Below are 27585 nucleotides of genomic sequence, written 5' to 3'. Positions count from 1 at the left end.
GTGTTTTTAGTGCTAGATAAATTCTTTGTTAATGCTCATATCTAGAGTGAGTAAAATGCAGTTTTTCTCACCTTTATGTAAAACTGTACAGACGCATCGCTGACGGTGAAGTTCACATATGTGATAACACACCCGAGCAACAACGCGCAGAACCCGCCCACAATGGAGGACAGCCGCGAGGTGTCTCTGCCGGCGCTGGTGGCTGGCCGCCCCAACCCTGAGCGTGACACGCTGCTGCAGCTCCTCACTGGCACCTCACCACCCGACACATGGTATATAGCTCATATTGAGACCTTTCTTTTACATAGGGGGGAGGGGGGGATAAACATACAAAATACACTGTGTTTTGGGGGAGAATGGGGGTTCTGATTCAATAAAACAAACCGATGACTTCTTCGAGTGCGACTGAAGAAATTTGTTGGGTGTTGAATTAAACAACTGTGGTTTGATTTAACTATTTATTGAATAGTTAATTATTACACGCATTAGAAAAGGTAGCGTGCGTACTAGTGGCAAATACTTATGTTCCAGAGTGACAAAATTGTTGCCAGCATAGGAAAAATTCTACTAATTTAAATGTTGCCAATACAAAAACAATATTTATGAGAATTAAATAAAAACATTAATAATTTATGTGAATTAATTGAACATAGTTGGCCGGGGGCAACATTGTTACTACATAACATAGGATGTTTAAGTTAGTTTAAGTTTAATTTAAATACAAAACAAGATTTAGAAAAAGACATTACATTTTTACAACTTGAATCTATGCTGGCTTGCAAAGCTAGATAAACACAAAGGCTATATATAATATTAATTTTAAACTTATTTAAGATGCAGTTCAATAATAATTTTAAATTATACAAACTTAACTTATCACAAAATAAACATCTTAACATAAAACAAAAACACAACTTGTATGTGTGTGTTTACCTGTCCAGCCCTACGAGACAACAATTTGCTCTTGGGTTCAGTATAATACTGCTGGACAGGCCAACAGTTATATTCAAATTATAGAACTTAACATCAAATAAGTCTATTAACATTGTAACTAACTTACATCAGTATAACTAACTAAAATAAGTAACAGACAAATAATTTAACTCAAAAATGGCAGAGGACATAGGGTTCTGTAAGAACGAACATAAACTTTATCAGCCATTTTAACATGTGCCACTCTCACATTATTATCTGAACCAGGAACAACTTTAACAATACGACCCATAGGCCAGTTCATAGGTGCAACATTACTCATCTTAACAATGACTAAGTCTCCCACTTTTAAATTAACATTACCTTGATTCCATTTAGCACGGTTTTGCAATTGTGTAAGATATTCTTTATGCCAAATATTCCAAAAATCCTGTTTCAATTTAGTACAAAGATTCCAAAATTTAAGTTTATTTACATTGACATGAGAGTAATTTACTTCAGGATAAGTAGTTAACTGAGTACCAATAAGAAAGTGTCCGGGAGACAAATAATTTAAATCTGAAATATCTGAGGAGAGTGGGCACAATGGTCTTGAATTTAACACAGCTTCTATCTGCGCAATAACAGTATAGAGCTCTTCATAGGTGAGTGGAACTTCACCAACAATTCTTTTTAAGTGATACTTCAAGCTCTTCACTCCTGCCTCCCACAATCCACCAAACTCAGGGGAATAACTTGGGATGAATTTAAATTTTATTAAATGTTTTAAGCAATATGAATACACAGCTTCTCTGTGATTGGGGGAGGCGTGTAAAGTGTACAAATCCTTAAGCTGATTATCAGCCCCTTTAAAGGTTTTAGAATTATCACAGTAAATATAATTAGGTAAGCCTCGCCTAGAGATAAATCTTTTAAGACACGCTAAAAAGGAGTCAGTAGTGAGGCTACTCAGAAGCTCAACATGAACAGCTTTAGTTGAAAAGCATACAAATACAGCTATATAAGCCTTAGTTACAATAGGTCTTCTGATTCTAGCAACTTTTAAATTAAATGGGCCACAAAAATCCACTCCTACCACTTGAAAGGGTCTATTAGCAGTCACTCTTTCTGAGGGAAGTGATCCCATTAATTGTTTGGCACCTTCAGCCTTTATGCGAAAGCACTTTAAACAAGAGCGCACTAGTTTCTTAATTTCCCTTAAACCACTGACAATCCAGTATTTCTGAGACAAAGATGAAAACAACAATTTTGCCCCAGCATGTAAGAGCCTTAAATGCTCATTTAAAATTATAAGATGAGTTAATTTTGAAGATTTTGGTAATATAATAGGATGCTTTTTATCATATGGTAAATTGGGTGCATTGGATAACCTGCCACCTACCCTTAGAATCCCATCACTGTCAACAAATGGATGTAAATTACTTATAGGAGCTTTACATGACTTCCCATTTAATAACAATGATATTTCTTTAGAGAAAAATAATGATTGGTTATATTTTATTATAACTTTTAAAGCTTCTGAATACTCCAATGGAGATAAAGGCCCAGTAATTCTACTACTACCCTTCTTAGCATTATTTTTAAAACGCAACATTAAAGCAATTTGAGTTTGTAATTTATTAAGATCCGAGTATCGTTCAAAAATGTTAAATCCCTCCTCTATTTCACAGAAATTGCTAGAAATCATTTGAAGTGGGTCCTCAACATCCTTAAACTCAGCAGTTAGAACATCCTCATTACTAAGAGAGGTTTGAAAAGGTTGATGTTGATAGTCAACATTTAATAAATGATGTGGACCATGCCACCATAGGTTATAATTATGCAATTTTTCTGGTTGAACACCACGCGATATTAAATCAGCGGGGTTCTCTGAAGTTTTAACAAATGACCATGTACAATTTTGGCTTAAATTTTTAATTTGCTTAACCCTGTTAGAGACATAAGGTTTGCCTTTAAGTCTGTCTGCATTGGAAGTTATCCAGTACAGACAGATTTGAGAGTCTGAATAGAGAAAAACTTTCATGTCAGGGTAGCAACCTGACAGGGATGCCACGACCCTGTTCGTCAGCTGGGCAAGCAGAAGAGTGCTATTCAATTCAAGCTGTGGGATTGTGAGAGATCTGCTTAAGGGCGAAACACGAGATTTCGCACATAAGAGCTCCGTTTTCACAGCGCCATCCTTGGAGAGAGTTCTAAGATATATGCAACATCCGAAGCCTCTCAAGGAAGCATCGGCGTACCCCACAACTTCCACTGAAGCTTTCTCAACTGAAAGCTCAGCAAAACAAACAAAGCGTGGAACTTTAACAGGTGACATACTCTTTAAACTTTTGATAAGTTTTTTAAACTCCTCTAGATGTTCCGATGGCAAAACACAATCCCAACCCGTCTTCAAAGAATGCAGCTTTTGCATGTAAATTTTAAATAGCATTATAATGGGGCTAACAAGCCCAAGAGGGTCAAACATACGACCAATGAAACTCAAAATATTTCTTTTTGTACACAGGTCACCTTCATTTAATGGTGGGCATGAGAAAATGAACTCATCTGATTTAACATCATACTTTAAGCCCAATGTTTTAATGACATTATCCTTGTTTATGTCAATTTCATCAAAATATTTTTGATCTGCAGGTAGGTCATTCAGAACTTCAATGCAGTTCGAGCACCATTTATGCAATATGAAACTACCTTTTTTAAACAAACCAACTAGCTGTTGTTTCAGCTCATGTAAAGTGTCTATATGTCTCGTGCCACATAGCACATCATCAACATAAGTATTTGTCTTGATAGCCTGAGCAGCGAGAGGAAACTCATCACCAAACTTCAAGGCCAATTCTAAGAGACATCGAGCACTTAGAAATGTGGAACACTTCAGACCATAGGTCACTGTTTGAAGCTGCAAACAAAGCATAGGCTTTGCAGGGCTATCTCGCCACAAAATATTTTGCAACTGTCTGTGGTGTCCATTTATTAAAATTTGTCGGAACATCATCTTGATGTCACAAATTAAAACATAAACATATGTCCTAAATAAGAGAAGGATGTCGAACAATTCATTTTGTACGACTGGTCCATTCAAAAGGACATCATTCAATGAAATTCCAGATTTAGAGTTCATACTCCCATCAAATACCACACGTAACTTGGTGGTTTTGCTGGCATTATTGAGCACAGCATGGTGTGACAGAAAATATACTGTCCCACTGTAAACATCATAGCTGTTTATGTCAACAATTTTAGCATGCCCCAATTTTAAATATTCATTTATAAAACTTTTATATTTTTCATAGTACTCTTTATTTTGCTTAAACTTGTTCTCTAAAGAAAGAAATCTCTGAAGGGCCACCGAAAAGCTGTCTCCTATGTCTAATTCCCCAATAGGTTTAACAAGTGGCATATCTACTGAGAACCTGCCTTCCAACAATACTGAACTCTGAAATGATTGTTCAGCTATTTTTAACTCAGAGGAAACCTTTGGTGGCTCCTCAGGTATTTTCTCAGAAAGCCAAAATTTATTTAAAATTTGATCTAAGTTATTATCATTAGAAACAACACAGTTAACTGAAATATCATTATTATTATCTGAGGAATTAGAAATGGCTCCAGCCACAACATACCCAAATAAAGTATTCTGTAGCACTGGACCACTCTTCAATTTTATGCAGCCATCCAATATAGACTTGAAATATAAATCTGCACCTAACAATAAGGAGATTTCTGAAGGAATATTAAAGCTTATGTCTGAAAGATTGAGATCTTTTGGAATATCTAAATGAGAAATGTCAACATAATGCTGGGGCAAAATTGTTGTAACACTATCCACTACATGACAGGTCACATCAAACTTTAAGTTATGAGCACATGAATGAATTGAAATTTTGACAGTTTTATTTAAATAAGACAAATTATTGCCAATACCTACTATTTTACTAGCCTTGTCTGTATTGACTTTCAGCCCTAATTTGTCAACTAAAGACTGCTTGACAAAAGAACCTTGACTGCCACCATCAAGAAGTGCCTTAACACATTCCACACGACCATATTTATCAACAAGTTTTACCTGTACTGTAGGAAGGAGCACCATATTTTTAGTGACTTGATTTGAGGATAAAGAAACCTCCTTATTCTGGTCATCTTCATGAAGAAGTGAGTTGTGATCCTTCTTACAGAACCTGCATCTAAAGTTATATTTGCACTTATCTTTGTGAGAATTTAAACAGACATTACAGCGGTTTGTATCTTTAATGTATTGAATGCGACCCTCCACAGGGGCTAATTTAAATTTAGGACACATAAAAATAGCATGTTTGTGCTTTTCACAAAAGGCGCATAGACCCTTTTCTTTACTGTTAGAAGCGACATTTGTGGCCCTAACATTTGTGGTATGTTTGGAATGTTTGTTACCATGAATACCTTCATAGGAGGTATTCCCTGACGGAGAGCTATCCTCTAAGGCTACAGCTCGACGTTCTAAAAATGAAAGGAATTCCGACATAGTTGGAATCTTATCAAGGTCCACCCTATCGAGGTGGTAGGCCCTGCTTGTATATTGATCAAGTTTTTTAGAAAGAATAGAAATTAATATCATATCCCAACTATCTACAGGTTGATCTAAATTTTTCAAAGCATATAGCTGCTGTTGAACTTCTGATATAAGCAACCGTATAGCGGAGGCTGTCCCTTTTACCATATGGGGTAAATCTAAAAGTATATTTATGTGGTTGGATATCAACCGCGCCTTGTTATCAAAACGCTTCTTTAATAAAGTTAAACATTCAGGGTAAGATTCATTAACAATTGGTAAGTTTACTATTATAGCTAAAGCATCGTCTTTCAAATATTTTCTTAAATAAAAAAGCTTTTGCACATTAGACAATGTCTTGTTACTGTCAATAACTGCTATAAAAAGGTCCATGAAGGGTTTAAATTTGGTGAAGTCCTTACCATCAAATGATGGAATTTCAATGTTTGGTAACTTTGAAGTTGAAATATTACTTGAATTAGAGACTTCACTACTTTTCAAATCCCTCAAGGCTTGGTTGATTTTTGAAACAATATCAAAATACGCATTTTCGATAGCCGATATATCTTCATTATCTGAAGAGTCTAAACAAATGATGTCTAATTGGACCTGTTCGTAATCTTCGAATGTGCTCACGAGTTTTTCTTTTCGTGTCTGTAATAAGTCTATACCGGCGGAAGCTAAGTTTAGGGGATCGCTAACGTAATTTTGAATCCTCGTTATTACGGCCTTGAGACTGCCCCTTTTAGCACGCAATTTTTTCAGGTCGTCGTTAGACATTTTACAATACTGATTTTTTCACTGAACACCACACAATAATTCACTATTTATTGTTTAAACTCGAAGATATACTCAGCGAAACTAATGTAAACAAACCAAGTAAGATGTCATCCGTCACTTTGACAGTTTCTGTCAGTTGCGCCCACAGAGTTGACAGTCCAATTATAGAACGAATGATTCTGTCAGCGGGCGGCCGGACGTAACCATAGACTATAGATGGAACTTCACTATGGTTTATACGCCTACCCGCTGAGATGACAAAAATGGCGAGTGGGTTTGAATATAGAATCACCCACAATTTAAAATATAAAAATACTTCACCAATTTATAGAAATGGTCTTCTTTCCTTCGATATGGGACCGTAGATTACAGCCGTCCACGACGATTTGGGTCAGATTCCGCGCTATAGCCGCGTAACCCGGGGATGATAATCAGAAATGGCCGAAACACACACTCCCTACACACCACACCATACGAGGACAGTCACTGTATCGCCGCACTTAATTTTCGCGGATCGATGGACCACTTTGTTGAATTAAACAACTGTGGTTTGATTTAACTATTTATTGAATAGTTAATTATTACACGCATTAGAAAAGGTAGCGTGCGTACTAGTGGCAAATACTTATGTTCCAGAGTGACAAAATTGTTGCCAGCATAGGAAAAATTCTACTAATTTAAATGTTGCCAATACAAAAACAATATTTATGAGAATTAAATAAAAACATTAATAATTTATGTGAATTAATTGAACATTGGGTTTTCAAAGAAACGCAATAATTTGGCACTTCCGTAATGTATAGTGATAGGTTTTCCATTTTATTACAATTTGTGTAACACTTAATTCGTTATCTATGGTCTCTACGTAATCTGTACTAAATGTCACTTTATTTATTTAGGTTACATGTAAAGACACTGTTCCCGAAATTCGTTAAAGTATTCAACAAAGGAGCGGCAAAGCCTGCGTACCAGCTTATGCCTCCCACCACTGATGACGGTAAGTTTTAAATATTATTTTTCATTTTTTTATTGTAATCAATGATTGTCAATTTAATGATTCATTTTAATTTAATGATTTATTTTTAATTTAACGATTAGCCCTTACAGGACCATAAGATTTTCAATATGCCAATACAACACAATATTTAAGCTACAATAGCTTAGCACACTTCTTTTTTTATTCGTTCAGAAACACATTTGCTTCTTTGGACATACGTTTTATTTAAACATTCAGTAAAAAAAAAAACGATTAAATAATAATTGAACTATCGATAACGATTTTTGTAGAAGGGAAAAATATATCCCTTGAGAGTGAAAGGGTTAATTTTAAATTAATGATTGAATGTGATTGTGAACGTGTACAGATGAGAACGCGAGGCTGTATCGCAACGTGGAGCTACGTCTGGAGCGTGAGAGCGGCGCCATGTACTGGCGCGTGCGCGAGGACTGCGAAGCCAGGGTATATATTTACTAATAGTACTTAGCATAGACCAGGGATTACCAAAGGGGTTCATATCTTAAAGCATTGCTAATTCTCACTGTCTTCTTCTATTGACCTAAGTCAGAATTAATAATAATAATAAATGATCTTAAAAGTAGGTAATTTGGCCATTGGGGTCTGAGGTAACAGTTTATTTTGGAAAAGGGGTCACTTTTCCAAAATAGTTTGGGGATCCCTGGTATAGACCGTCAAGACTATCTCAGCTAGTGGGTATAATTTAAACTATATTATGACAGCTCAGTAACGCCCCCCACGTCAACATATAAAAATGACATACGATCCGTTTTATACTGTATCTGCCATGTTATTTCCTATGGCTAAGTATGTTTTATATTCTGATAGAACCAACCGCGACAGCAGCGCTTCTATCACAGGTTCACATATCCTTTTTTTGTCTATTGTCTATAATCTTATTGAATAGGTAAAGTGACGCAGGTGTTTTCAACAGACATCCCCGTTGTCATATGCACATATGCACCTCTCAAAAGTTTTTTTGTTGAATAAATAACGAGACCAGGTTTTTTGTTAGACGCTAATTTTATTATCATTATAAATTTTGTATATTGTTATTTATGTAATAGTAATTTTTTTATTATATCTGATATTTACGCAGGACCCGATGGCATCAATACCAATGAATAATTGTGACATGCTCGTCATGTACACTTTCAATGACAAGCTGTTCCCCGAGACGCTCAACTTCATCTCCGCCGGCGGGTGAGTCATCATCATCAACACTCCATTCCATTCCATTCCATTACACGTATACCTAGTTAACGCCATTTCGAATTATTTTGTGGAAATGTATGCATTTGTTGCATTTTCAATAACTACTAAGAGAAAAAGTGCAATAAAAATTGTGAAATATTAATATGTAAGATAGATTCAAAAATAAAAATTTACGAGATTGTTCCTATCCAGATTTAATAACACGTTCCGTGTCGCTACGTATTTTCTTGTTAAAGTCAAGGCGGCTTTGAAAGTGTTAACATATGTGTTCAGTATCATCGGGCTGTACACTACGTTCGTGTTCCTGGCATCGCGTGTGTTGCGCGGCTTCTTCTCCGGCATCTACACCAAGATCATGTTCGACGACCTTCCCAACGTAGACCGCGTGCTGCAGCTCTGCCTCGATATATACCTCGTACGTATACTGACCTCACACCACCTCTCACCGCCTCATATAACCTCATCTAGCTTAACATACCGATTAATGATTTTTTTTTTGAAAATTTTCGACTTTTAGATACATTACTATTAACTGTACGTTAAAGCATATTGTATATAAAAAAAAGTTGAAAAGTATAATAAGATCATTTTAGACAATTCTTCACACAAAAAACAGAACAACTCCACACATCTACTTTTTTTTTGCATTTGTTACAAAAATGTATTTTTTGCATCAAATCTTTCACAATACGCTTTCAAGCAGTCATGTTGTAAAAAAGTTTATTATGAATTTCAACCATTGCTTTGTTTAATGTCCAGGTGCGTGAAGCGCTTGAATTGGCGCTAGAAGAAGACTTGTTCGCTAAACTGGTATTCCTGTACCGCTCACCCGAGACCATGATAAAATGGACTCGACCCAAGGAGGAGCCTGACGAGCAAAGAGCGCTGCCCGCCTCTCGCTGACCATACGACACATAGTCGAGTATGAATACATGATTACAGTCGATAAACCATTTTCCTGCCATCCATTTGAAAATATATTATTATATAAAGACTACGAAGTATTGAACCTTCAATACAAATTGCACTTTCCTATGGATCGTTTTGGATAGATACGTAAGTTGTACAGTAAGGGATAGTTAGGTTACTTAAGAGTAATAGCGGTGCTTTAAAGTTCCAGCCTCTTTACAAATTATTGTGGGCAAATCAATTATAGCATATTTACAAAATCGTGCACATACAATCATTTTTATGTCATTACCAGCGTTCTGCTCTTATTTATTACTAGTACTTAATTGTTTATTTTTCATTTTTTTTTTAAATAATTTATGTGAACTTTTTATATGCTCTCTTAGGTAATTTTAAATTAAAATTACAATAGAAATATACATATAAATGACTGTAACAGCTTGTAAAATGGACTGAGTGGCATTTTTTATTTTTATACTATGTGCTTAGTCAATTATTTTTAACTCTCACTTAAAATAATGGAAATTATTTATAGTTTCTATCAAGTTAAGTCATTCGGTATTTATTAAAACCTCGTTAAAGTATGTAAATCAATGAAGTACATATTAAATTATCTATTTTAAGATAATAGTATATTTTGATGATTGCTTGTTATTTATGCAAGTAAAAAAACTTTTGCCTTATACCAAGTGGAGATTTGAAAGTTTAAGGTAATCATTATTTTTTCGGAAAGTTTGATTACCAGGTGCAATTTTATTTCCTGATTATATTAAATTTTGAATATATTTTATTCACGTTAACATATAAATGTCCTATTTATTGTAACTGTTGTTCTGCTTTTTAAATCTATTTACCTCAATTCTATGCAGTTATGAATGCCTCTTGTCATGCCTACATACACTAAAATTAAATATTAAAATATGATTTGTTCTGAAAATATTAAAATTATATGTTTAAAAAGTGAAAACACCAACATTCAAAAAGTTTCCATCATAGCATTTATCTACTGTCATAATTTCGAAAGTTTGTAAATTAAAATGAATGCGAATGAAGCAATTAATTGATTTGACAAATGAGGCATTCATTATATGCAATTTATATAGATATAAATATAAATTAATTAAGTATGAAGTTTATTGTAGGGTTTTGTATTGTATTTGTTGTATTAAGCTGCATTTAATGTCAGTTTGTGATAATAAAAATCATAATAAAAAATTCAAGTTTTTTATTGTTATTGTTATCATAAACATACATCATGAAGTCTTATAATCTAGTTTACTACCATTAATCTTGGTGCAATGTTCATTGACATGAGCTCTTGGAAAAGCAACTTGGCAGCGTATGGCAACCTCACTTGGGATATTTGAGTTTTATTTTTACAGCCTTTGCATTCAAATGTATTATTCCTTAAGTTTGCAATGGCTATCAACCCACAGAAGTTACAAACGTGTATACGATATGGGTCAGACACTTCAAACAACCGCTCTCTGAGAAATTGAGCGGCGCCGTGAGCTATTTGACAATCGCGCTCCATCTCTCCGAAACGTAAACCACCATCGCGAGCTCTGCCCTCCATAGGCTGTCTTACCAAAATTTGCACAGGTCCCCGGGCTCGGGAGTGAATTTTGTCATCTACCATGTGCTTAAGACGCTGGTAGTATGTTGGCCCTAAGAATACTTGAGCATTTATTTTGCGGCCAGTGTGACCATTGTACATAACTTCATTGCCACGTAGGTGGTAACCATATTCTTGTAACAGCGACGATATTTTTTGTACATTTACGGCATCATTGAAGGGTGTTGCATCACCAATTTCTCCTTTATTGGACGAAACTTTACCCTGAATGCATTCAATCAAGTGACCAATTGTCATACGAGATGGGATAGCGTGTGGGTTAATAATAATGTCCGGTGTAATGCCTTCGCAAGTAAATGGCATATCTTCTTGCCTGTATTGGATTCCGCAGGTACCCTTTTGACCATGACGTGAAGCGAACTTATCTCCGATTTGAGGAATGCGTACTGATCGAACGCGTATTTTACAAAATTTATAACCTTCACTGTTCAGCGTCAGCATAACTTGATCAACAATTCCAGTTTCACTGTTTCGCAAAAATGTCGAAGCATCACGTTTCGTGTACCGTCTCGTTGTCCCTTCGAGCTCATCATCATTTTCAGGGAGAGTGATTGTTTTTCCAATCACAACATCATCACCTGAAACACGAATTCCTGGCGCAATTATACCATCATCATCTAACTTATCATACAAGGCATTTCTCATTCCTTGACATGTTTGTCTTGTAGGTTTTTCAAATTGTTCCTCTTGATCACCTAGCCTTTTTGATTCGGAATCTTTATATGACCGGTAAAATACAGATCTGAAAAATCCTCTTTCAACAGCAGATGCATTTAGAATAACACTGTCTTCCTGGTTGTATCCCGTGTAACATAGGATAGCAACAATTGAATTAATACCTGCCGGCAATTCTCGGAAACGTAAGTATTCCATGGACCGTGTGGTTACCAAAGGCTTATGTGGATAGTATAAAACATGAGCCAGTGTATCCATTCTGACATGGAAATTAGTAATATAAACACCCATGGCTTGTTTACCCATAGCACTTTGATATGTATTTCTTGGGCTTTGATTGTGATCTGGGAAAGGAATAATAGATGCACATACACCTAAAATCATAGCTGGATGAATTTCACAATGTGTGTATGTTGAACAGTAAGCATACTCTTTAACTTGTGCTAAATCATCAGGGCTCATAGCAATCATTACGGTTTCTTCTTCTAATGTATCAATGTATTCAACCACACCACTAGCAACTAAATTTTGCCAACCATAATTATTATAATCTCTTTCTTTAAGATGATCAATATGTTTCTTCTTTAACAGTAAAGCTCCATTTTCAACTATCAGTAAGGGCCTGCAAATTCTTCCTGCATCAGTATAAATTCTTATTTCTCGATCTCTTATATCACGAATCATACTGACTTCAGAGACAATGATATCCATCTGGCGTCTAAGTTTTCGTAATGTAGCCATAAGTTGTTCTGGATCTCTGTGAATACCAACCCAACATCCATTCACAAATATTTTTGTTGCATCAGCAATAGCTGACGGAGCAATTTCTTCTAAATTTTCCATAGACCACTCCTCCAAAAACTCTAAAATTGGAGATGGTTGGCTTCCAACTGAAATATATGCCATCAAAGCCAAGTTTTTCACCAAACCTACAGCTGCACCTTCTGGAGTTTCAGCAGGACAAATCATACCCCACAATGTGTTATGTAACTGACGGGGTTTGGCCAATTTACCATCTCTACCTATTGGTGAATTAACACGTCTCAAATGGGACAAGGTAGAAGCAAAAGTTAATCTGTTTAATACTTGGGATACACCTGCTCTTGCTTGATGAGCTTTCTTTTGATCTCCCCAATTACCAGTAGCCAGCGAGTAACGTAAGCCATCAGTTATAATCTTTGTCTTAATAGCTAATTCAAGATTGAAATCTTTTCCTCTATCAATGAATTTTTGAGCATACATTCTTACTTCTTTCAATAAGTTCTTAAACAATCCCCTAAAAAGAAAAGCTAGCAGAGGTCCAGCAAGATCCAGTCTTTTATTTCCATAATGATCTCTGTCATCTAATTCACGGCGACCTAGAGCAGCCAGGAGTAATCTGTGTACCATATATCCAAGGAAATAGGCTTTTTTTGTTTCACAAAAATCAGAGACACCAACATGAGGTAACATTTCTTTTTGCAAAATTTCACGGGCATACTTTATGCGCCTCTCCTTTGTCACTCCTGGTCGTGCACCACGCGCACCAATGAAGTTGAGTGCCACATTTTGTTCTTGAATTACGAAAGCCTCATCTAGAGACGGTTTTACCATCTCCATCATTTCTGGGTCATCAAAGTCATAGATAATATGCTCTAATATGTCTCGGTCAGCTACAAAACCGAGAGCTCTAAACACAATCATAATAGGAATTTCCTGCTTAATGTATGGTACAATGGCAATAATTCTTTGACCGATTGCAGACTTTTTAATGCTCTGACCACCCCGAGCCATCATGTTGACCCATAAGGTGGATGTGGGTCGTGAACTGTGTTCAAGACATGACCGAATTTCAGTTTTATAAGCATACTTTCCGTCCTTCATGCTGAACACATACACAGTATTTGTAGCCATCTTTTCCTGAGCAATTAAGACCTTTTCAGATCCATTAATAATAAAATAACCTCCGGGATCAAGTGGGCATTCATTTAACTCGGTTAAATCTCTGTCAGTTAAATTGCTAAGTAGACAATAAGTAGATCTTAACATTATAGGAATTTTCCCTATAAATGTTTTTTGATGCTGTGTCTCAATTGGTTCCTCATTTTCTTTTACAATTGTTTTAGTTATGTCTACATACAATGGTGCAGAATAGGTTAAGTTACGAAGACGTGCCTCATTGGGCATCATAGGAGAAGGTGCTCCATCTTTTTCCCAATGGGTAGGTTTTGATAAATAAATTTGGTCAAATTTCAACAAATACTTCGGAGGCGTTTCTATTTCACCGGACGAGTGTTGTGCTTCTGCTTGTAATTCAATAGGAGGAGAATCTTCTACGATACGTTGTACAGACATCTGTATAAACTCATCGAAACTGTCCAGTTGTTGGCGTACTAAGCCTTTTTCATCAAAATAAGCGTTGATAACAATCCAACAAGCTTCTTGCCAGAGTTCCGATGAAATTTCCTCGTTATCTTCCTCCTCGAACTGGTCATCTTCAGTGTCGTACATTATATTAGATTTAGAAGAATTACTGTGTAATTGATATTTTTAAAATTAATTTTGTTTAACAATTTCAACAACGTTTGCCAAGTGCGACACGCAATATGACAAAATGGCGAAGGACATAGTACATAGAGTACAAGATTGTCGAATGTCAAAAATCTATCAAAGAGTACAAAATAACTGCAAGAAGCAAGAAATCGGTTAAAAATTGCGGTTTGCTACAACTGTAGCTGCTACCAAGCTTTTTCCAATTAACTGCTTTTTTATTATGACTTCTCTCTCTCTCTTTCTCGTCTGGGTTATCGTTTTAGTTTAGGGATGTTAACATTGAGTTAAAAAATCGATTTTTCGATTATCGATTTTTACAGTTGCTGATAAAAATCGATTAGTCGATTAATCGATTATTAAAGAAAAAATAATCGATTTTAATCGATTTTTGGAAAAAATTTCAAAATTACAGGGAAAACATAAAAATACAATAGATATTTCCTAAACACTTATTGCCATAAAACATTTTATAGAATAAAATGAAATTAAGTAGATGTATTAAACCAAAACAACAAACTTATGGTTTTAAAAACGAAAATATATCATTTAAACACAAGAAAAATCTATCACAAATATTACAAACTAGCTGTGAACGTGACTTCGTCCGCGTGAAACACTGTTTTCGGGTAGCATTTCAATTATTTACGCTAATTATTTTACTTACAATTATAAAAATTACATCAAAACATATTGAACTTACAAAACATTCTCATAAACCTTATATATTTCTATACAAACTTTCATCTCCTATTCCCTATTGTTATTTTGCTCCCTAGAGGGTAACACTTTTACAAATTTTAAATGTCATATTTATTTATATCAAATTAACAGACTAAAAATAAGTTTCACGCTTCTAACTATAAAATTCATGATACTTCCATATAGTTTCTCATCCCATCTTTCAACCACTTGCAAACCCTTTTTTTTATTGTGTCAATTCTATTCTATTTCTATTTAAAAAGTAGCCTATGCCTATGTCCTTTCTTCAGGCACTAGATCTAGACTATCTTTGTACCAAATTTAATTTAAATCGGTTCAGTAGTTTTAGCGTAAAAGCGAGACAGAGTTGTTTTCTCATTTAATTTAATATTAGAAGGCATAAGAATTAGATTATAAAAATATATTAAACTGACTCGTTCATTTACAACAATTTTTAATGAACTTGTTTATCGTATTATATGTCGCAGGGCGTGAAATGTTTCATCGATAGCGCTTTTTGAAAAATCGAATAAATTATATAATCGATTTTTAAAAAATCGATTTTTGTAAAAAAAATAATCGTTCCATAAAAATCGTAAAAAACCTTAAAATAATCGATTTTTTCAAAATCGATTATTTTTTTTACATCCCTATTTTAGTTTTAGTATTTGTATTACCAGATTACCACCTACAACCACCCACCATACAATACTACAAATCCAATACAATACGTATTGTATGGATTGAAGTTAAAGTTTTATCAAGTAGCAAGTACGTCATTATTTTTTTTGGTTTGTTCTGTTCGTCTGTTGTTTTGTTGAACATTTCATTAGAACACAACCATGATTCACTTTTGTTTCTTGTAGTGATTATTAATAATTCATTTGTGATTAGATTAAGCGGTTTTTTATTATTATGGATTCTTCACGAAGAAGCAACGCTGAAGAACAACGATGTATTCTTGGATTGCAAGATTTAAAAATATCTAACAAAACTGAGAACGATACTGAGCAAGCGCATAGTGCTCCTGCCAATATAAGTGCTGTTGGTAAAGCCAGGCCTGTAGGAGCTATTGAGAGTTTTACTTTGGACAGCGCCCCAACAAATCGCGAGGACTATAGTTTTTACGAACGTTCCAATGTTATAGCAGCCTCAAAATTCGCAACACCGAAACGTGTTGAAACAATAGCTTCATTAAGTAAATGTGATATTAATACAACGGCTCTACCTGTAAGTCCAACGAGATCGGTTGATAGTGTTTCTCAGAGGTCGTTGAGTTATCAAACTGAAGATTTGTATGAAATACCTGGAAATACCAATCCGCAATATCCTCCGCCAGTTTATGAAAATATAGATTATTACGGCGAACAGCGGTCACCCCAGCCACCTTATTACCATCAGATATACCAACAGGGTCCCCCACCCCCTGTTTCGGATGGATATTATGACACAAGGTACAGTAAAGCTCAACCACAGGTACCAGTGAGCTCAAAGTCTAAATTAAACCCAATTGTTTATGAAAACATGCTTTGTTCAGATAATGATAAAAAAACTGAATACAAGGCTCAACCAGCTCAAGACCAGCAATTTGTTCAACAGGGATCCATTCCTGGACCCCAAGTACCTAATAGTAATTTAAACAGAACTATGTTACATATGACTAATGACAAGACAAAGGTTGAAAAAGCACCTCCTCCTTCTTATAATAAAGCTCAAAACAATCACAGTGGTGATTACACTATAATGAAGTCTGCTCCACCAAAGTACACAGATGTCAGTGCCCTTTTGAAAAGTGATAATACGGTGAGTTTTGATGACAAAGTGGTTACCATACCATCAACAGCTATATATGCCTCAATTGCACCTAGTGCACAAAGACCCAAAGCAAATATTGCCACAGAAGTACAAACATTAACACCTGCCCCAAAATTCTTTCATCCTAAGCCCAACATTGGGAATGGACTGGGAAAAGATAAAGCACCTGTTCTAGCACCAGTTAATGAAGGATATATAAAGACTCCTCTCAATAGCAGGATGCAAATTGTTGATGATACTAACGGCTCTGATTATGTTTGTATGACTGGTGGATCCTCAGCGGCGGCTGTGGCTGCAGCTACAAGGGATAATGTTTCACTTGCATCTGAGTCAATTGGATCTAGAAATTTGGCATCTGGGCTGACATCACTTTGTTCTCCAGCACAATCTCCAGCTCCTAGTCCTACTCCAAGTTCAGTTTCTCAGGTGTCAGCCGGTTCAAGAGGTTCTGGTGGAAGAGGAAAAAGTCTTCTGCCTTACAGTATTACTCCACCTCGGCCTCCTGGCCCTAGTGAAGCCCAGCGGAAAATTGAAGAGCTCACTAGACAGCTTGAAGAAGAAATGGAAAGACAGGATGAAGATGGTGAATATTTTGGTATGTTGATATCAAATGTTTTTGTGTATTTATTTACAATATTTGAAATTTGTTCTGTGGTAAACATAAATATTGTGTATTTGTTGTATTACAGGTATTTGTCACACATGCCGTGGTGGTGTGACAGGGGCAGGACAAGCATGCCAGGCAATGGGCAACCTGTACCACACCAACTGCTTCATTTGCTGCTCCTGTGGCCGTGCATTGCGCGGCAAAGCTTTTTACAATGTTCATGGGAAAGTTTATTGTGAAGAAGATTACTTGGTATGTGGATCTAGTTATTAAGATTAATTTTGATTAATGAAAAGTCATTAACAATTTCTTTATGTCTAGTATTCCGGCTTCCAACAAACTGCTGAAAAATGTGCAATCTGTGGGCATTTGATCATGGAAATGGTAAGATATTTGCCTGTACAATTAATAACTGTCTAAATGCAACATACTAAATATATATTTATTATATTGCAGATATTACAAGCCATGGGCAAGTCTTACCACCCTGGCTGCTTCCGTTGCTGTATATGTAATGAATGTTTGGATGGAGTACCATTCACAGTGGATGTGGACAACAAAATCTATTGTGTGAATGACTATCATCGCATGTTTGCACCGAAATGTGCAAGCTGTGGCAAAGGTATTGTTGTTTCTATTAATTTTATATTGTAAAACTAAAAATATAATGAAATGTAATTAACAGTATATTTGTTCAGTACTAGATAGGTTGATAGCAACATGTTTACTAGCTGTAACATTTTTAAAGATGGGACAATCTTTGATATATTTGGAATTGTTTGTAAGAAGAAGTGAAATATTTTTCAATAAATGGCTTATCATAACATAACATATGCAATCCTTCATGATAAGATTAAATGCAATTGATATGATTTGTGTAAATTTATATCACTTACAAGTACAATTGAATAATATATCATTATAAGGGAAACCTTGGAGCTCATTTAGGTTTAATGTCTGTTATATCACAACTTATAGTGGAACATATCGACGCTGGAAAGCATAAACGCAGTAACCCTTGAAATCGCGAATATGTTTTTCACACGTTAATAATTTCAACCATTTTCAAACGATAATGATTTTATTATAGATTAGCACAAACTACACAACATTGCTAAATACCGCATGCTTGTAGGCGTATCAGCTGACGAGTTATGATTTTTTGGCTCTCCTGTAAAGTTCATATTTTCGGGGTTACAGCGTTTACGCTTTCCAGCGTCGATATGGCCTCACTCAAAAATCCATAATGCCCCATTAGTTAAAGTGCCCGTCAAGAAGACAATAAAAATTTTCATTGTAAGATCAACTTAGTTACTGCTGTAATATGTATATATAACACAGGTATCACTCCAGTGGAAGGCACAGATGAGACAGTGCGAGTAGTATCAATGGACCGAGACTTCCATGTAGACTGCTATATGTGCTGTGTGTGCGGCATGCAGCTCACTGATGAACCAGATAAACGCTGTTATCCACTAGCAGGTAAGATGCTAAATTGTCATTTTGATGAGGGTATTTTAAAAGGGAGTACTTGTAAAGAAATTATTTCTGTTAATTGTTTCATAAAATATCACTGTTAAATAGTAAATATTTATCTGCAGGAAAGTTGATGTGTCGCGCCTGTCACTTGGCCACTATCGGCGCGGCCACGGGCCCCGGGATGCCTCCAGCGCCTCACTTGTCTCCAGCCTCATATAAATACATGGGTTAACACTGGTCTGATCTTTGGAAATTATATGCTGTTACAAATATAGACATAAACTTTGTAAGCAATTATACGTCACTTAAAACAGTCGTTTATAAATGAACTAGCTGTCGTCCGCGAATTAAAGCAAAAAAAAAAATTAAATAGGTAGCCTATGCGTTCTTTCAGACTTTGTTCTACATTTGTGCCAAATTTCATCAAGATTTGTTGAGCCGTTCTGGAGATACCTTCAAACATTCATCCATCTAAACATTTATAATATTAGTAAGATAAGATATAGCGCAATTATTTAATTTTCATTAAAAAAAATGAGGTATATGGAATGCTTATATGATCTTAAATATGTAGTCATTATTTTTTACTCAACAAATTAATAAGTTACATTTAAAAAAATTGTGTACACAATACTTGTTACAAACATAAAACATACATACTGCAAGTAATTTAATTAATATAAAAATGGCTAGGCTGTAGTGGGGTGAGTGGGTGGGTGGGGAGTAGGTAAATGTAATTGCGGCTTTTTATAATAGAATGGGCGGAAACTATTATTGATCAGTAATTAAAAAATAGTGGTGTATAAATAGTTTCACAATGACTATCAATTACTTATATAATTAACTCCAAAATAAGAAATATTTAAGAATATATGAATAATTTTGTGGAAAGTACAGTGCACTAATTATTTATAAAGTTTTTGTCTTGTTATGGAATAGCAAATACTATCCAATATTCATGCAATATGTAACGATTGTGCATGATTTGCTCAATATATTGATATTGGTATTTTATATGAACAAATTAGTCTGTAACATGAAAGCGGCTTTAACGTAGGTTTTATTTTAATTAATTGCAAATTTAACTGGCAATTTTTAATATTTAAAATAGCTTGTAAAACAATACAAACATAACTACCATTGAATAAGTCACAATAAGCATTGTTTTACTGTACATGTAACTGCAGACAATTTTCTTAACACGTTAACTGCCACGCAGGCACCAGTGCTTGACAAATATGGTATCTGTTAGGGCCATGTCAGTCACGAGTGCCAGACGCAAACGCATGTAATTCAAAAATTCAAATGAACCCAGGGAGCTGTCAAGCACTTTTCGAGGCTTTTTCTCTATTGAAATTGAATGACAAGGCCCCCAACAAACTATATTCATCTTGGCCTAACATTTTTACGTGTATAACTGGTTTTATGTACATAAACTTTTTAAGGAAAATAAATACAAATAATTGATGTCAATATAACACCAAAAACAAAAAAAAAGAAAATGCCATCATCAAAATTATGCTATGGCAGTTAACGTGTTAATAACTAAATGAAAATAATATATTACAATAATTTAATTATTTTTGATGTTTGGAAGGAAAATATGCTATCCCTTTACAACAGTGTTTCCCAAAGTGGGCGTTTAAAACCTAGGAGGGGGCGATAAGGAGCCCAAAAATGGGGGGCATTGAAATTAATTAAAGTAATGAAATTGTGGTTTTTAAGTTTGAGGGCTGAATAAAAATTAGGGGGCTCTGAAATATAATTGATTTTTAAAGGGGGCGGTGAAAGAAATAAGTTTGACAATCACTGCTTTACAAAAAGACACAAATAAGACTTCACAAATGAAATATTTGAATAGATATTAGTATTAGAAATGTGATTTGTCTACAATAATTGTTATGGTTGCCTATGATGCTTTGTGATAATGTTAGATGATATTTTGCTTTATATTTCAGTTAAATGTATAAGGTTGATATAACTGTTGCATAAAACAGTTTGGGATTTAGTGCAAATTGTAAAAGGGGTATAAGGTTTTGCTTGAAAATATATACAATAACAAAAATTGTATGTAAAACTGTCGGTGTTAGGGGTATAACTGTTTATCTAAATGCATTTACTAATTTAAAAGTTGTAGTAATGACAGCACACCTGGTGGCAGTTAATTGTTACAATTATTAGATGAAAAGATAATCTTTTTCAGTAAACATTCCAGTTTTGTGCTGTCTGTAGGTACTTAATGTAGTTATCATTGTTTTATATGTGTACATTTTGGTTTAGAAATATGACTGTTTTTTTTCATAAATGATGTCATGTAATAATTGAAAAATAAAAACAATTTGTTAAGCATTACTTTTATATTTATATTATGAAACAATAAACTATTCAAAATTATAACAGAGTTTTATAATTCCTTCATCCCTTACTACTTAAGTAGTCGACTGCAAATTATTCTTTTGGTCTAAACTTGCTAAAAAAAAAAAAGGAAAAGTATAAAAAAAGACATTTTTTCAATTTACATCTTCTTAACTTTGTTCTTAATGTTGTGCATTTCAGTTTTGTACCTTTTCATTTCTTCCATAACCTGAGAACCCTTCTCTCTCATTTGACTCTGATAATGTTGTTTACTTTCATGTAAGCGATCTTGTAGGTTTTCTTTTTTTTCTTGAATCATTTCTTTTATTCGTTCTCTTGAAGGCACAGGTCTTATCCAGCCCAGTGCTTGCAATTTTTTTATTGCAAAAGTAGTCCCACCTTAATACAGAATATTTATTTAATTAATTAATGTTACAATTTAAAACTTTGTCTATAGAGAATAAGACTAGACAGAAAGTAATTTAATTAATTCAGACACTTCTGACGGGAGTAAGTTAAAGATGTCAATCACACATGTGATGACAATAAAATATGTACACACACAAAACAAGCAATTTTATATATTATTCAAAGTTTCATGAGACATTATCATTAACTAATATAGGAACGGCTAAAACAATCACGTACATATGTCCGGTGTCGGCACCAACTAGTTTCGAGCCCATCGGGGGCCCTTCAACAGGGTGAGTGGGACTGGTATTATTTCGCGGACGAGGCAGTGAGCGACGACAATGGACATATGTTTGTGAGTGTTTTAGTTGTTCCTGTATTAGTTAAAGCAATTTTATAACTTATTATTTGTTTTTATGTGAGAAAGTTGATTTATGAGCTTGACAAGTTCTATCCTTTAAAAGTCAAAGAAATAAAATGAGTCTTTTCAATAAATAATAAAATAAAACTTACCAACTGTGACTGCATATCGCAGTGGTGTGACCAATTTATAAAGTGCAAACGCAAGTGCAAAATAACCTGCACTTGACTCCTTTAATGGTGACAATAATTTTTCACTGATATTTAAACTTTCCAGTAAACCAATCACATCAACACCACTGTAATAAAAACAACAATTATTAATTACTAGTTGTCTGAATTAAAAAAAAAACATAACAAGTAGCGTATGTTTTCTTCCAGACTATGGTCTACATCTACATTAAATTTCATTGAAATCCATTCAGCCGTTTTGAAGTTACCTTCAAACGAACATCCATCCATCCATTCATTCAAACATTCACATCTATATATATAAAAGAAAGTCGTGTTAGTTACACTATTTATAACTCAAGAACGGCTGAATCGATTTGACTGAAAATTGGTGGGCAGGTAGCTTAGAACCAGGAAACGGACATAGGATAATTTTTACCCCGGTTTCTATTTTTTATTCCGCGCGGACGGAGTCGCGGGTAAAAGCTAGTTTATAATATTAGTAAGATAAACAAAAATGTACTATAGAGACACTTTAATGGGCACATATTTTCAGCTCTCACATTCTTTTTGACATAACAGAAACACCAAGTGTCATTGCAGTCAAAATTCACAATAAGAGTATAGCATATTACAAGCAGGGCTCTTGAAATAACTCAATGAAATATCCATTGAAAATATCTAACAGATAAATGTAAATGAATAATAAAAATATGAATGAAAAAGGTTATTATTCATGTCATTAAAAAGAAAGGTCACTTACATATAACATTATGCTAATGTCTTTTTATGTGCTCAATAAATTTAAATAATGACTTAATCAATTATTTTAATTGAGATGAATACTCATTAATTTTTAATAACATATTTTAAAATCGTGAAATATAAATATATAGTTTTATTTCAATTATAATGTAACATAAGACCAAAATTAAAATATCAAACAAATAAATCTATTTAAGTAATATTTGTAATGGGAATTACACCTCATGATAATTTTTGAATCACATAAAAAATTATTGCTTTTGTTTCATCAAGGTTTCATCACTCTGAACCAAACAATTCATTTAACATGACATCTAAATCATATTACATTATTTTATTACATCTTACCTTCGTACTGCGTAGTAGAAACTTCCAAACCATACGGCTGATGTAGTCATATGCACAGGTAAAACTACATACCAATAGTCTCTATACATTTCCTTAAACTTTTGGACTAGCCCTTTTTTTGGTTCTGTGGGCGGTTTTGCATCATTGCTCTGTGTGCTACATGACCGTAATGGTGCTTTTAAATTAATCTCATGTCTTCTATTTAATGATTTTACCACACCAGTGTTTTTTTGATAACAAATACCACTAGCCAAGATTCGAGCAGGATTCGACGTTTTGTAACACCATCTCGCAGGTATAATTGTGTCGTTAATATATCGACTGTTTCTATACAAAATTCTAAAAGCAAGAGCCATTATAATAAAATATATATTGGTTGTTTAACTCTTACGCATTTTTTAGAAATGCTATAAAAATGCCGCTAACACCACTATTTTTGTATTGGTTGAAAATGACATTGACAATGACAACATGACAGGTAAATTATCAGTGTTGCTATCGGTTATAATATTCTAAACCATATTTTTGTAATTTCGATTAAAACAAAAAAAAAACTTTTTGCTTACTTTGCAATATTATGAAAAATACGTATAAAGTTTTATTATACTTACTTAAGATATAAAATAATTTTAAAGAATCTATAAACATTGCATTAACACTAAAACCACTATTAGCATCGACTACATGGCGGTATTGATGATCACTTCAGAAATGCACTTAAAATAGTTCAAAAGAGAAATAATAATCCCACTGGCCACTTTCTATTAAAATTCTATGAATACCAATAATATTTATAAACTCAGTGAGTAGTCCCTATTCCCTTGGATCGTCTTGGTGGGGCACATTTAACCACTATAACTTAATAGTCATACTTTCAAAATAATAAATCATGCTCCCGAATTATAAGTGCGTTAACGTTCAGTGTATATAAGAGCGGCACATATATCTTATTTATGAATACACTAGCATAAATTTCCTTGTTTACAATATTTACTTAATAACAGAAAAATCTTCGATTTAGGGATTGCATACAGGAAAATAAAAAAAATGTTTTATAAACCATTTAAAATAATTAACAATGTTGTTCAGCATAAGGTATGTAATACAATATGCCACACACATAAAATTATATATTTGAAACTCTATCCAGTCCAGTCCACATTAAAAATAGTCCTCATAACTCAGTTTCCGGAAATTTTTCTCTTCTTACAAGGATTAGATTTCATACGATATTTAAAATGAAATCTGTTCACGTACAAAGTTATTCGTATAAACGGGTTCCATTATTGACAATAGCAATATAATTTGAGTTGATAGTTATGTATGCATATACTTTGATCACCGTAAAGATTTAGTCTGCTGATAGTACCGGCGAGTGTCCATTCGACTTTACTTTGTCGGAGTGTCGCTTCAAATATTCCATTACCGGGAGTGGTCTGAACTGTCACCATAAATTCTCGCCAACCTACTTCATCAACACTTGGAGTTCCTACTTCCATTTCCGTAACATCGATTAACTGTGAGAGAACTAGTTTAGCACATTGAATATGATCTTTTAGAAGATAATTCAACTGACGCACTAAATGAGTTGCTGCTTCAATTGCTTCGCTGCTGTCCTTGGATAACTTTTTACCCTTATGACATGTACACCAATGATCGTCGATACTTGCCATTTCACAAGTTCTGTTATCCGGTATCGGTAAAAATAAACTAATACCTCTCTTAAAAGCATAGAATTCGTTACTTCGAGATCTTATTTTATCATCTTCAATGTATTCTAAATTTACGAGATCGTTTAATGTTTCGTGTAAGTCAAACGGTGTGGTCAGTCGTCGACTATTTATTCGCAGGTTGTTAAACGCCGAAACGTATGTTTCTCGAAATGATGGTGGCAACAAAATGTTTACAAATGGCAATCTTTCCTCTAATCGTCCTTGCTTTGTCGACCTGATATCGCCCCATCTCATTCCATGATCACTTAAAAGTACAACAATTGTATCATCTAAATAGTTGGATCTTTCCAGTTTCTTAAAAAATAATTCATAACTGGAGTCCATTATCATTGGATAATTAAGATAATCATGGCTCATAGTTATTTCCCAGAAAAATCCAAATAATTTCGATGATCTTAGAGTTATCGTTAAATCCTCTATGTAGTCTAACAAAACTTGAAAAAAATACTTTGCATCCATGCAAAGGTACGAATTAAAATCTTTGACTTTTCCAGATTTTGTTTCGGCTTCATTTATAAAGGTATGGAGATAATAATCCGTGGGAGTTTTGCTGAAGCCTACCCTCAAGTAATTGAAGCTGCCCAACAGCGAGGAGTCCTCGCCGAGCGCCGTGTAGTACCCCGCCTGCTTGAACCACTCCCACACAAACGGGCAGTTGTCAAATGTCAGTTGATCATAAGGCAGACACGTTGTTTTCAATTCACTTTCTTTGATTCCGAGAAGCAGAGGTATTAGATTTGGAAACGTATTATCGCCAACTTTGTTATATCCAATCAACTCAACAGTTTCTTTGCTCTTCAAAAACTGTAATGTTTTAGGCATCGTCCTGTGAAAGTTCATCCTCGAAACTGCATCTATGCCCATGACTATTACATTATATGCTCGCTTGTAACCCGTTATTTCTTTGTTACCGTGTGACATAAATTCTTTGTGTGGTGCAAATAAAAAAAATTGTTGATAGCTTTCCAACCCATCGGAATAACACAAAACTCGCACAAATTCGTCAGTCACTTTTATGAAGTCGTCAAAATGAATACAATCTTGATACTTGACACGATCGTCTATTTCTGTACCGTCGATATCTTGTATAGTCGCAGGCCGATGAAATGCTTTGTAGCAACAAGAGAAATCTTGATCTTCAGTAATATTGTAATGTGCCTTATTTTCTTCCAACACCCAAATATGCGTCCTGTTATTTTGTAACAAAGTTTTATTGACGTTAGGACATGACTTCATATTCCGGGGGAATTTTACAAATTCTTTGATATGTTCATCGTAGGGGTCGAGGCCTGGTATACTGCAGCCTTTAGTTCTTATCGTGTATCTCTCACTTTGTTCTTTTTGATAATGTAAGTCCCTCGAGTAGCCGAATTGAGCCTCGTTGCTGACGTATACGGTGTTAGTGTAAGTAGTGAGAGATATAAGGACATAGCTTCCTCCGAAGACGGTGGCGGTGAGGAAAAGGTATCTGAGTCGAATGGCTGAGCTTCCGTTAACGGCGGCAGGCTGCTTGATCCCGCCCTGCCCTCCTCCTGCCCCAGCTGCGGTCCGACCCATACTGAAAAACAAACCATTCTCCTTGTAAAGTATTTACACATACGCGAGTGTTTGTTCCGCTTTGTGATTATGAAACTCCTTGTCAATAAGTTATGTGTGTAAAATTACATTTCGATTGTTCTTCACGGTTACGTTTAAAAATATTATGCTTCTCGTTGGCGTATATTCAATTTTGTTTTTCGAGCATGAAACTTAGTGTACGGTTTGTCACACCGTTTTATTAATTTATGTGAAATAAAAACAAAATAGGTACTCCAAAACACGCAATAGTTATCATTATCAATATACCTCTGTTGTCTCATTGTCTCTCTCTCTCTCCTTTGCCTTACACTTAATTGGACATTATTTGGATGATTAAGTATCGATAATTGCGAATGATTTCACATTTTCTGGTCCCCAACAGCACCGAGGTCAGGTTATACTTTACTATGCACTATAATAATAATTCCTTTATTACATACATCATTAACACTCACACGAAAGTAGAAAAAAATTACCTAACATTAACAATGTGTTTTGTGCCGATGTAAATTAAGACGATTCGAATGACACCTAGCTGGTCAAAATGGTTCAGTCTGATGGGAAAATGTGTATTTCTAACAATTGAAAATGACCCCAATTGTATGTTCAGGTGTATGTAAGTCATAGCTAATTGTCTGTGGCAACTGTGCAAATGTGTTTCAAAAACTCCTACACCAAGACAATACAAATATTACGTTGAACAACATTTTACTAATAATAATTAGCGCCCTTGAATTTTTAACGCCCTCATCGGTACTGTAAATAAGCACAATTGTTTCAGACGACTTTGAAAAATTTAGTCAAGGAGCTAATAAATTTGAATATTTACTGGCAATCCGTCCCGAGTTCGCGGTTCCCGGGGGCGGCAGAGTAATATACACATTGTTTTTTTTTAAATTCCTCGCTTGTAATAATATAAAATTAACTAGACATTATTCCAAATTAAAAGGCATACTTCACCTTTTAAATTACTATTTGCGGAATCTTACTTTTTCTCACACCACTTTGTTACTACCCCTATTATACAACCACATTTAAATTCAT

General features: G+C 34.6%; 5 protein-coding genes across 13 annotated transcripts in view; 2 read left to right on the top strand and 3 right to left on the bottom strand.

Annotated features, from left to right (window-relative positions):
* Window positions 1–9691, top strand: part of LOC106713314 (piezo-type mechanosensitive ion channel component) — a 52803-nt gene extending 43112 nt beyond the window's left edge. For all 8 annotated transcript variants that reach the window (XM_045680788.1, XM_045680818.1, XM_045680745.1 and 5 more), the window contains 6 exons: window positions 92–272; window positions 7138–7235; window positions 7603–7697; window positions 8353–8456; window positions 8742–8883; window positions 9228–9691. In XM_045680788.1, the coding sequence (XP_045536744.1) occupies window positions 92–272; window positions 7138–7235; window positions 7603–7697; window positions 8353–8456; window positions 8742–8883; window positions 9228–9371 (764 nt within the window). In that variant the 3' untranslated portion in view covers window positions 9372–9691. The remainder of the gene's footprint in view (window positions 1–91; window positions 273–7137; window positions 7236–7602; window positions 7698–8352; window positions 8457–8741; window positions 8884–9227) is intronic.
* Window positions 9692–10601: 910 nt separating this feature from the next.
* LOC106713319 (DNA-directed RNA polymerase II subunit RPB2) lies at window positions 10602–14214 on the bottom strand. The gene has a single exon (XM_014506105.2). It carries the CDS (start codon window positions 14176–14178, stop codon window positions 10648–10650), a length of 3531 nt encoding a protein of 1176 aa, XP_014361591.1. The 5' UTR covers window positions 14179–14214; the 3' UTR covers window positions 10602–10647.
* A 1395-nt stretch (window positions 14215–15609) lies between these two features.
* On the top strand, window positions 15610–19168 carry LOC106713320 (LIM domain-containing protein jub). The gene is made up of 6 exons (XM_014506106.2): window positions 15610–17329; window positions 17424–17593; window positions 17663–17725; window positions 17798–17963; window positions 18683–18823; window positions 18943–19168. The coding sequence occupies exons 1-6, from the start codon at window positions 15835–15837 to the stop codon at window positions 19050–19052; spliced, it is 2145 nt and encodes a 714-aa protein (XP_014361592.2). The 5' UTR covers window positions 15610–15834; the 3' UTR covers window positions 19053–19168.
* Window positions 19169–21230: 2062 nt separating this feature from the next.
* LOC106713306 (uncharacterized protein C18orf19 homolog A) lies at window positions 21231–23701 on the bottom strand. Of its 2 annotated transcripts, XM_014506075.2 has the most exons (4): window positions 23231–23701; window positions 22100–22245; window positions 21385–21574; window positions 21231–21290 (listed from the first exon to the last, which is right to left on the bottom strand). In XM_014506075.2, exons 1-4 carry the CDS (start codon window positions 23584–23586, stop codon window positions 21269–21271), a joined length of 714 nt encoding a protein of 237 aa, XP_014361561.2. In that variant the 5' UTR covers window positions 23587–23701; the 3' UTR covers window positions 21231–21268. The 2 variants fall into 2 exon arrangements, with proteins under 2 accessions (XP_014361561.2, XP_045534714.1); XM_045678758.1 differs by lacking the exon at window positions 21231–21290 and having other exon boundaries at window positions 21306–21574.
* A 709-nt stretch (window positions 23702–24410) lies between these two features.
* Window positions 24411–26670, bottom strand: LOC106713329. The gene has a single exon (XM_045678228.1). The coding sequence runs from the start codon at window positions 26518–26520 to the stop codon at window positions 24514–24516; it is 2007 nt and encodes a 668-aa protein (XP_045534184.1). The 5' UTR covers window positions 26521–26670; the 3' UTR covers window positions 24411–24513.
* Between the last annotated feature and the right edge of the window lie 915 nt (window positions 26671–27585).

The sequence above is a fragment of the Papilio machaon genome, chromosome 1 (genome assembly GCF_912999745.1).
Source record: "Papilio machaon chromosome 1, ilPapMach1.1, whole genome shotgun sequence".
Taxonomy (NCBI): Eukaryota; Metazoa; Arthropoda; class Insecta; order Lepidoptera; family Papilionidae; genus Papilio; species Papilio machaon.
The sequence above is the reverse complement of the archived record's forward strand: the minus strand, read 5'-3'. Positions and strand labels throughout refer to the sequence as shown.

Coding starts and splice junctions, on each gene's coding strand:
- LOC106713306 (XM_045678758.1), bottom strand. CDS start 23,586: ATGGCTCTTGCTTTTAGAATTTTGTATAGAAACAGTCGATATATTAAC. Junction 22,246..23,230: donor TTCTACTACGCAGTACGAAG/GTAAGATGTAAT, acceptor TTTTTATTACAG/TGGTGTTGATGTGATTGGTT. Junction 21,575..22,099: donor GCGATATGCAGTCACAGTTG/GTAAGTTTTATT, acceptor TTCTGTATTAAG/GTGGGACTACTTTTGCAATA.
- LOC106713329 (XM_045678228.1), bottom strand. CDS start 26,520: ATGGGTCGGACCGCAGCTGGGGCAGGAGGAGGGCAGGGCGGGATCAAG.
- LOC106713319 (XM_014506105.2), bottom strand. CDS start 14,178: ATGTACGACACTGAAGATGACCAGTTCGAGGAGGAAGATAACGAGGAA.
- LOC106713320 (XM_014506106.2), top strand. CDS start 15,835: ATGGATTCTTCACGAAGAAGCAACGCTGAAGAACAACGATGTATTCTT. Junction 17,726..17,797: donor GGCATTTGATCATGGAAATG/GTAAGATATTTG, acceptor ATTATATTGCAG/ATATTACAAGCCATGGGCAA. Junction 18,824..18,942: donor ACGCTGTTATCCACTAGCAG/GTAAGATGCTAA, acceptor ATTTATCTGCAG/GAAAGTTGATGTGTCGCGCC.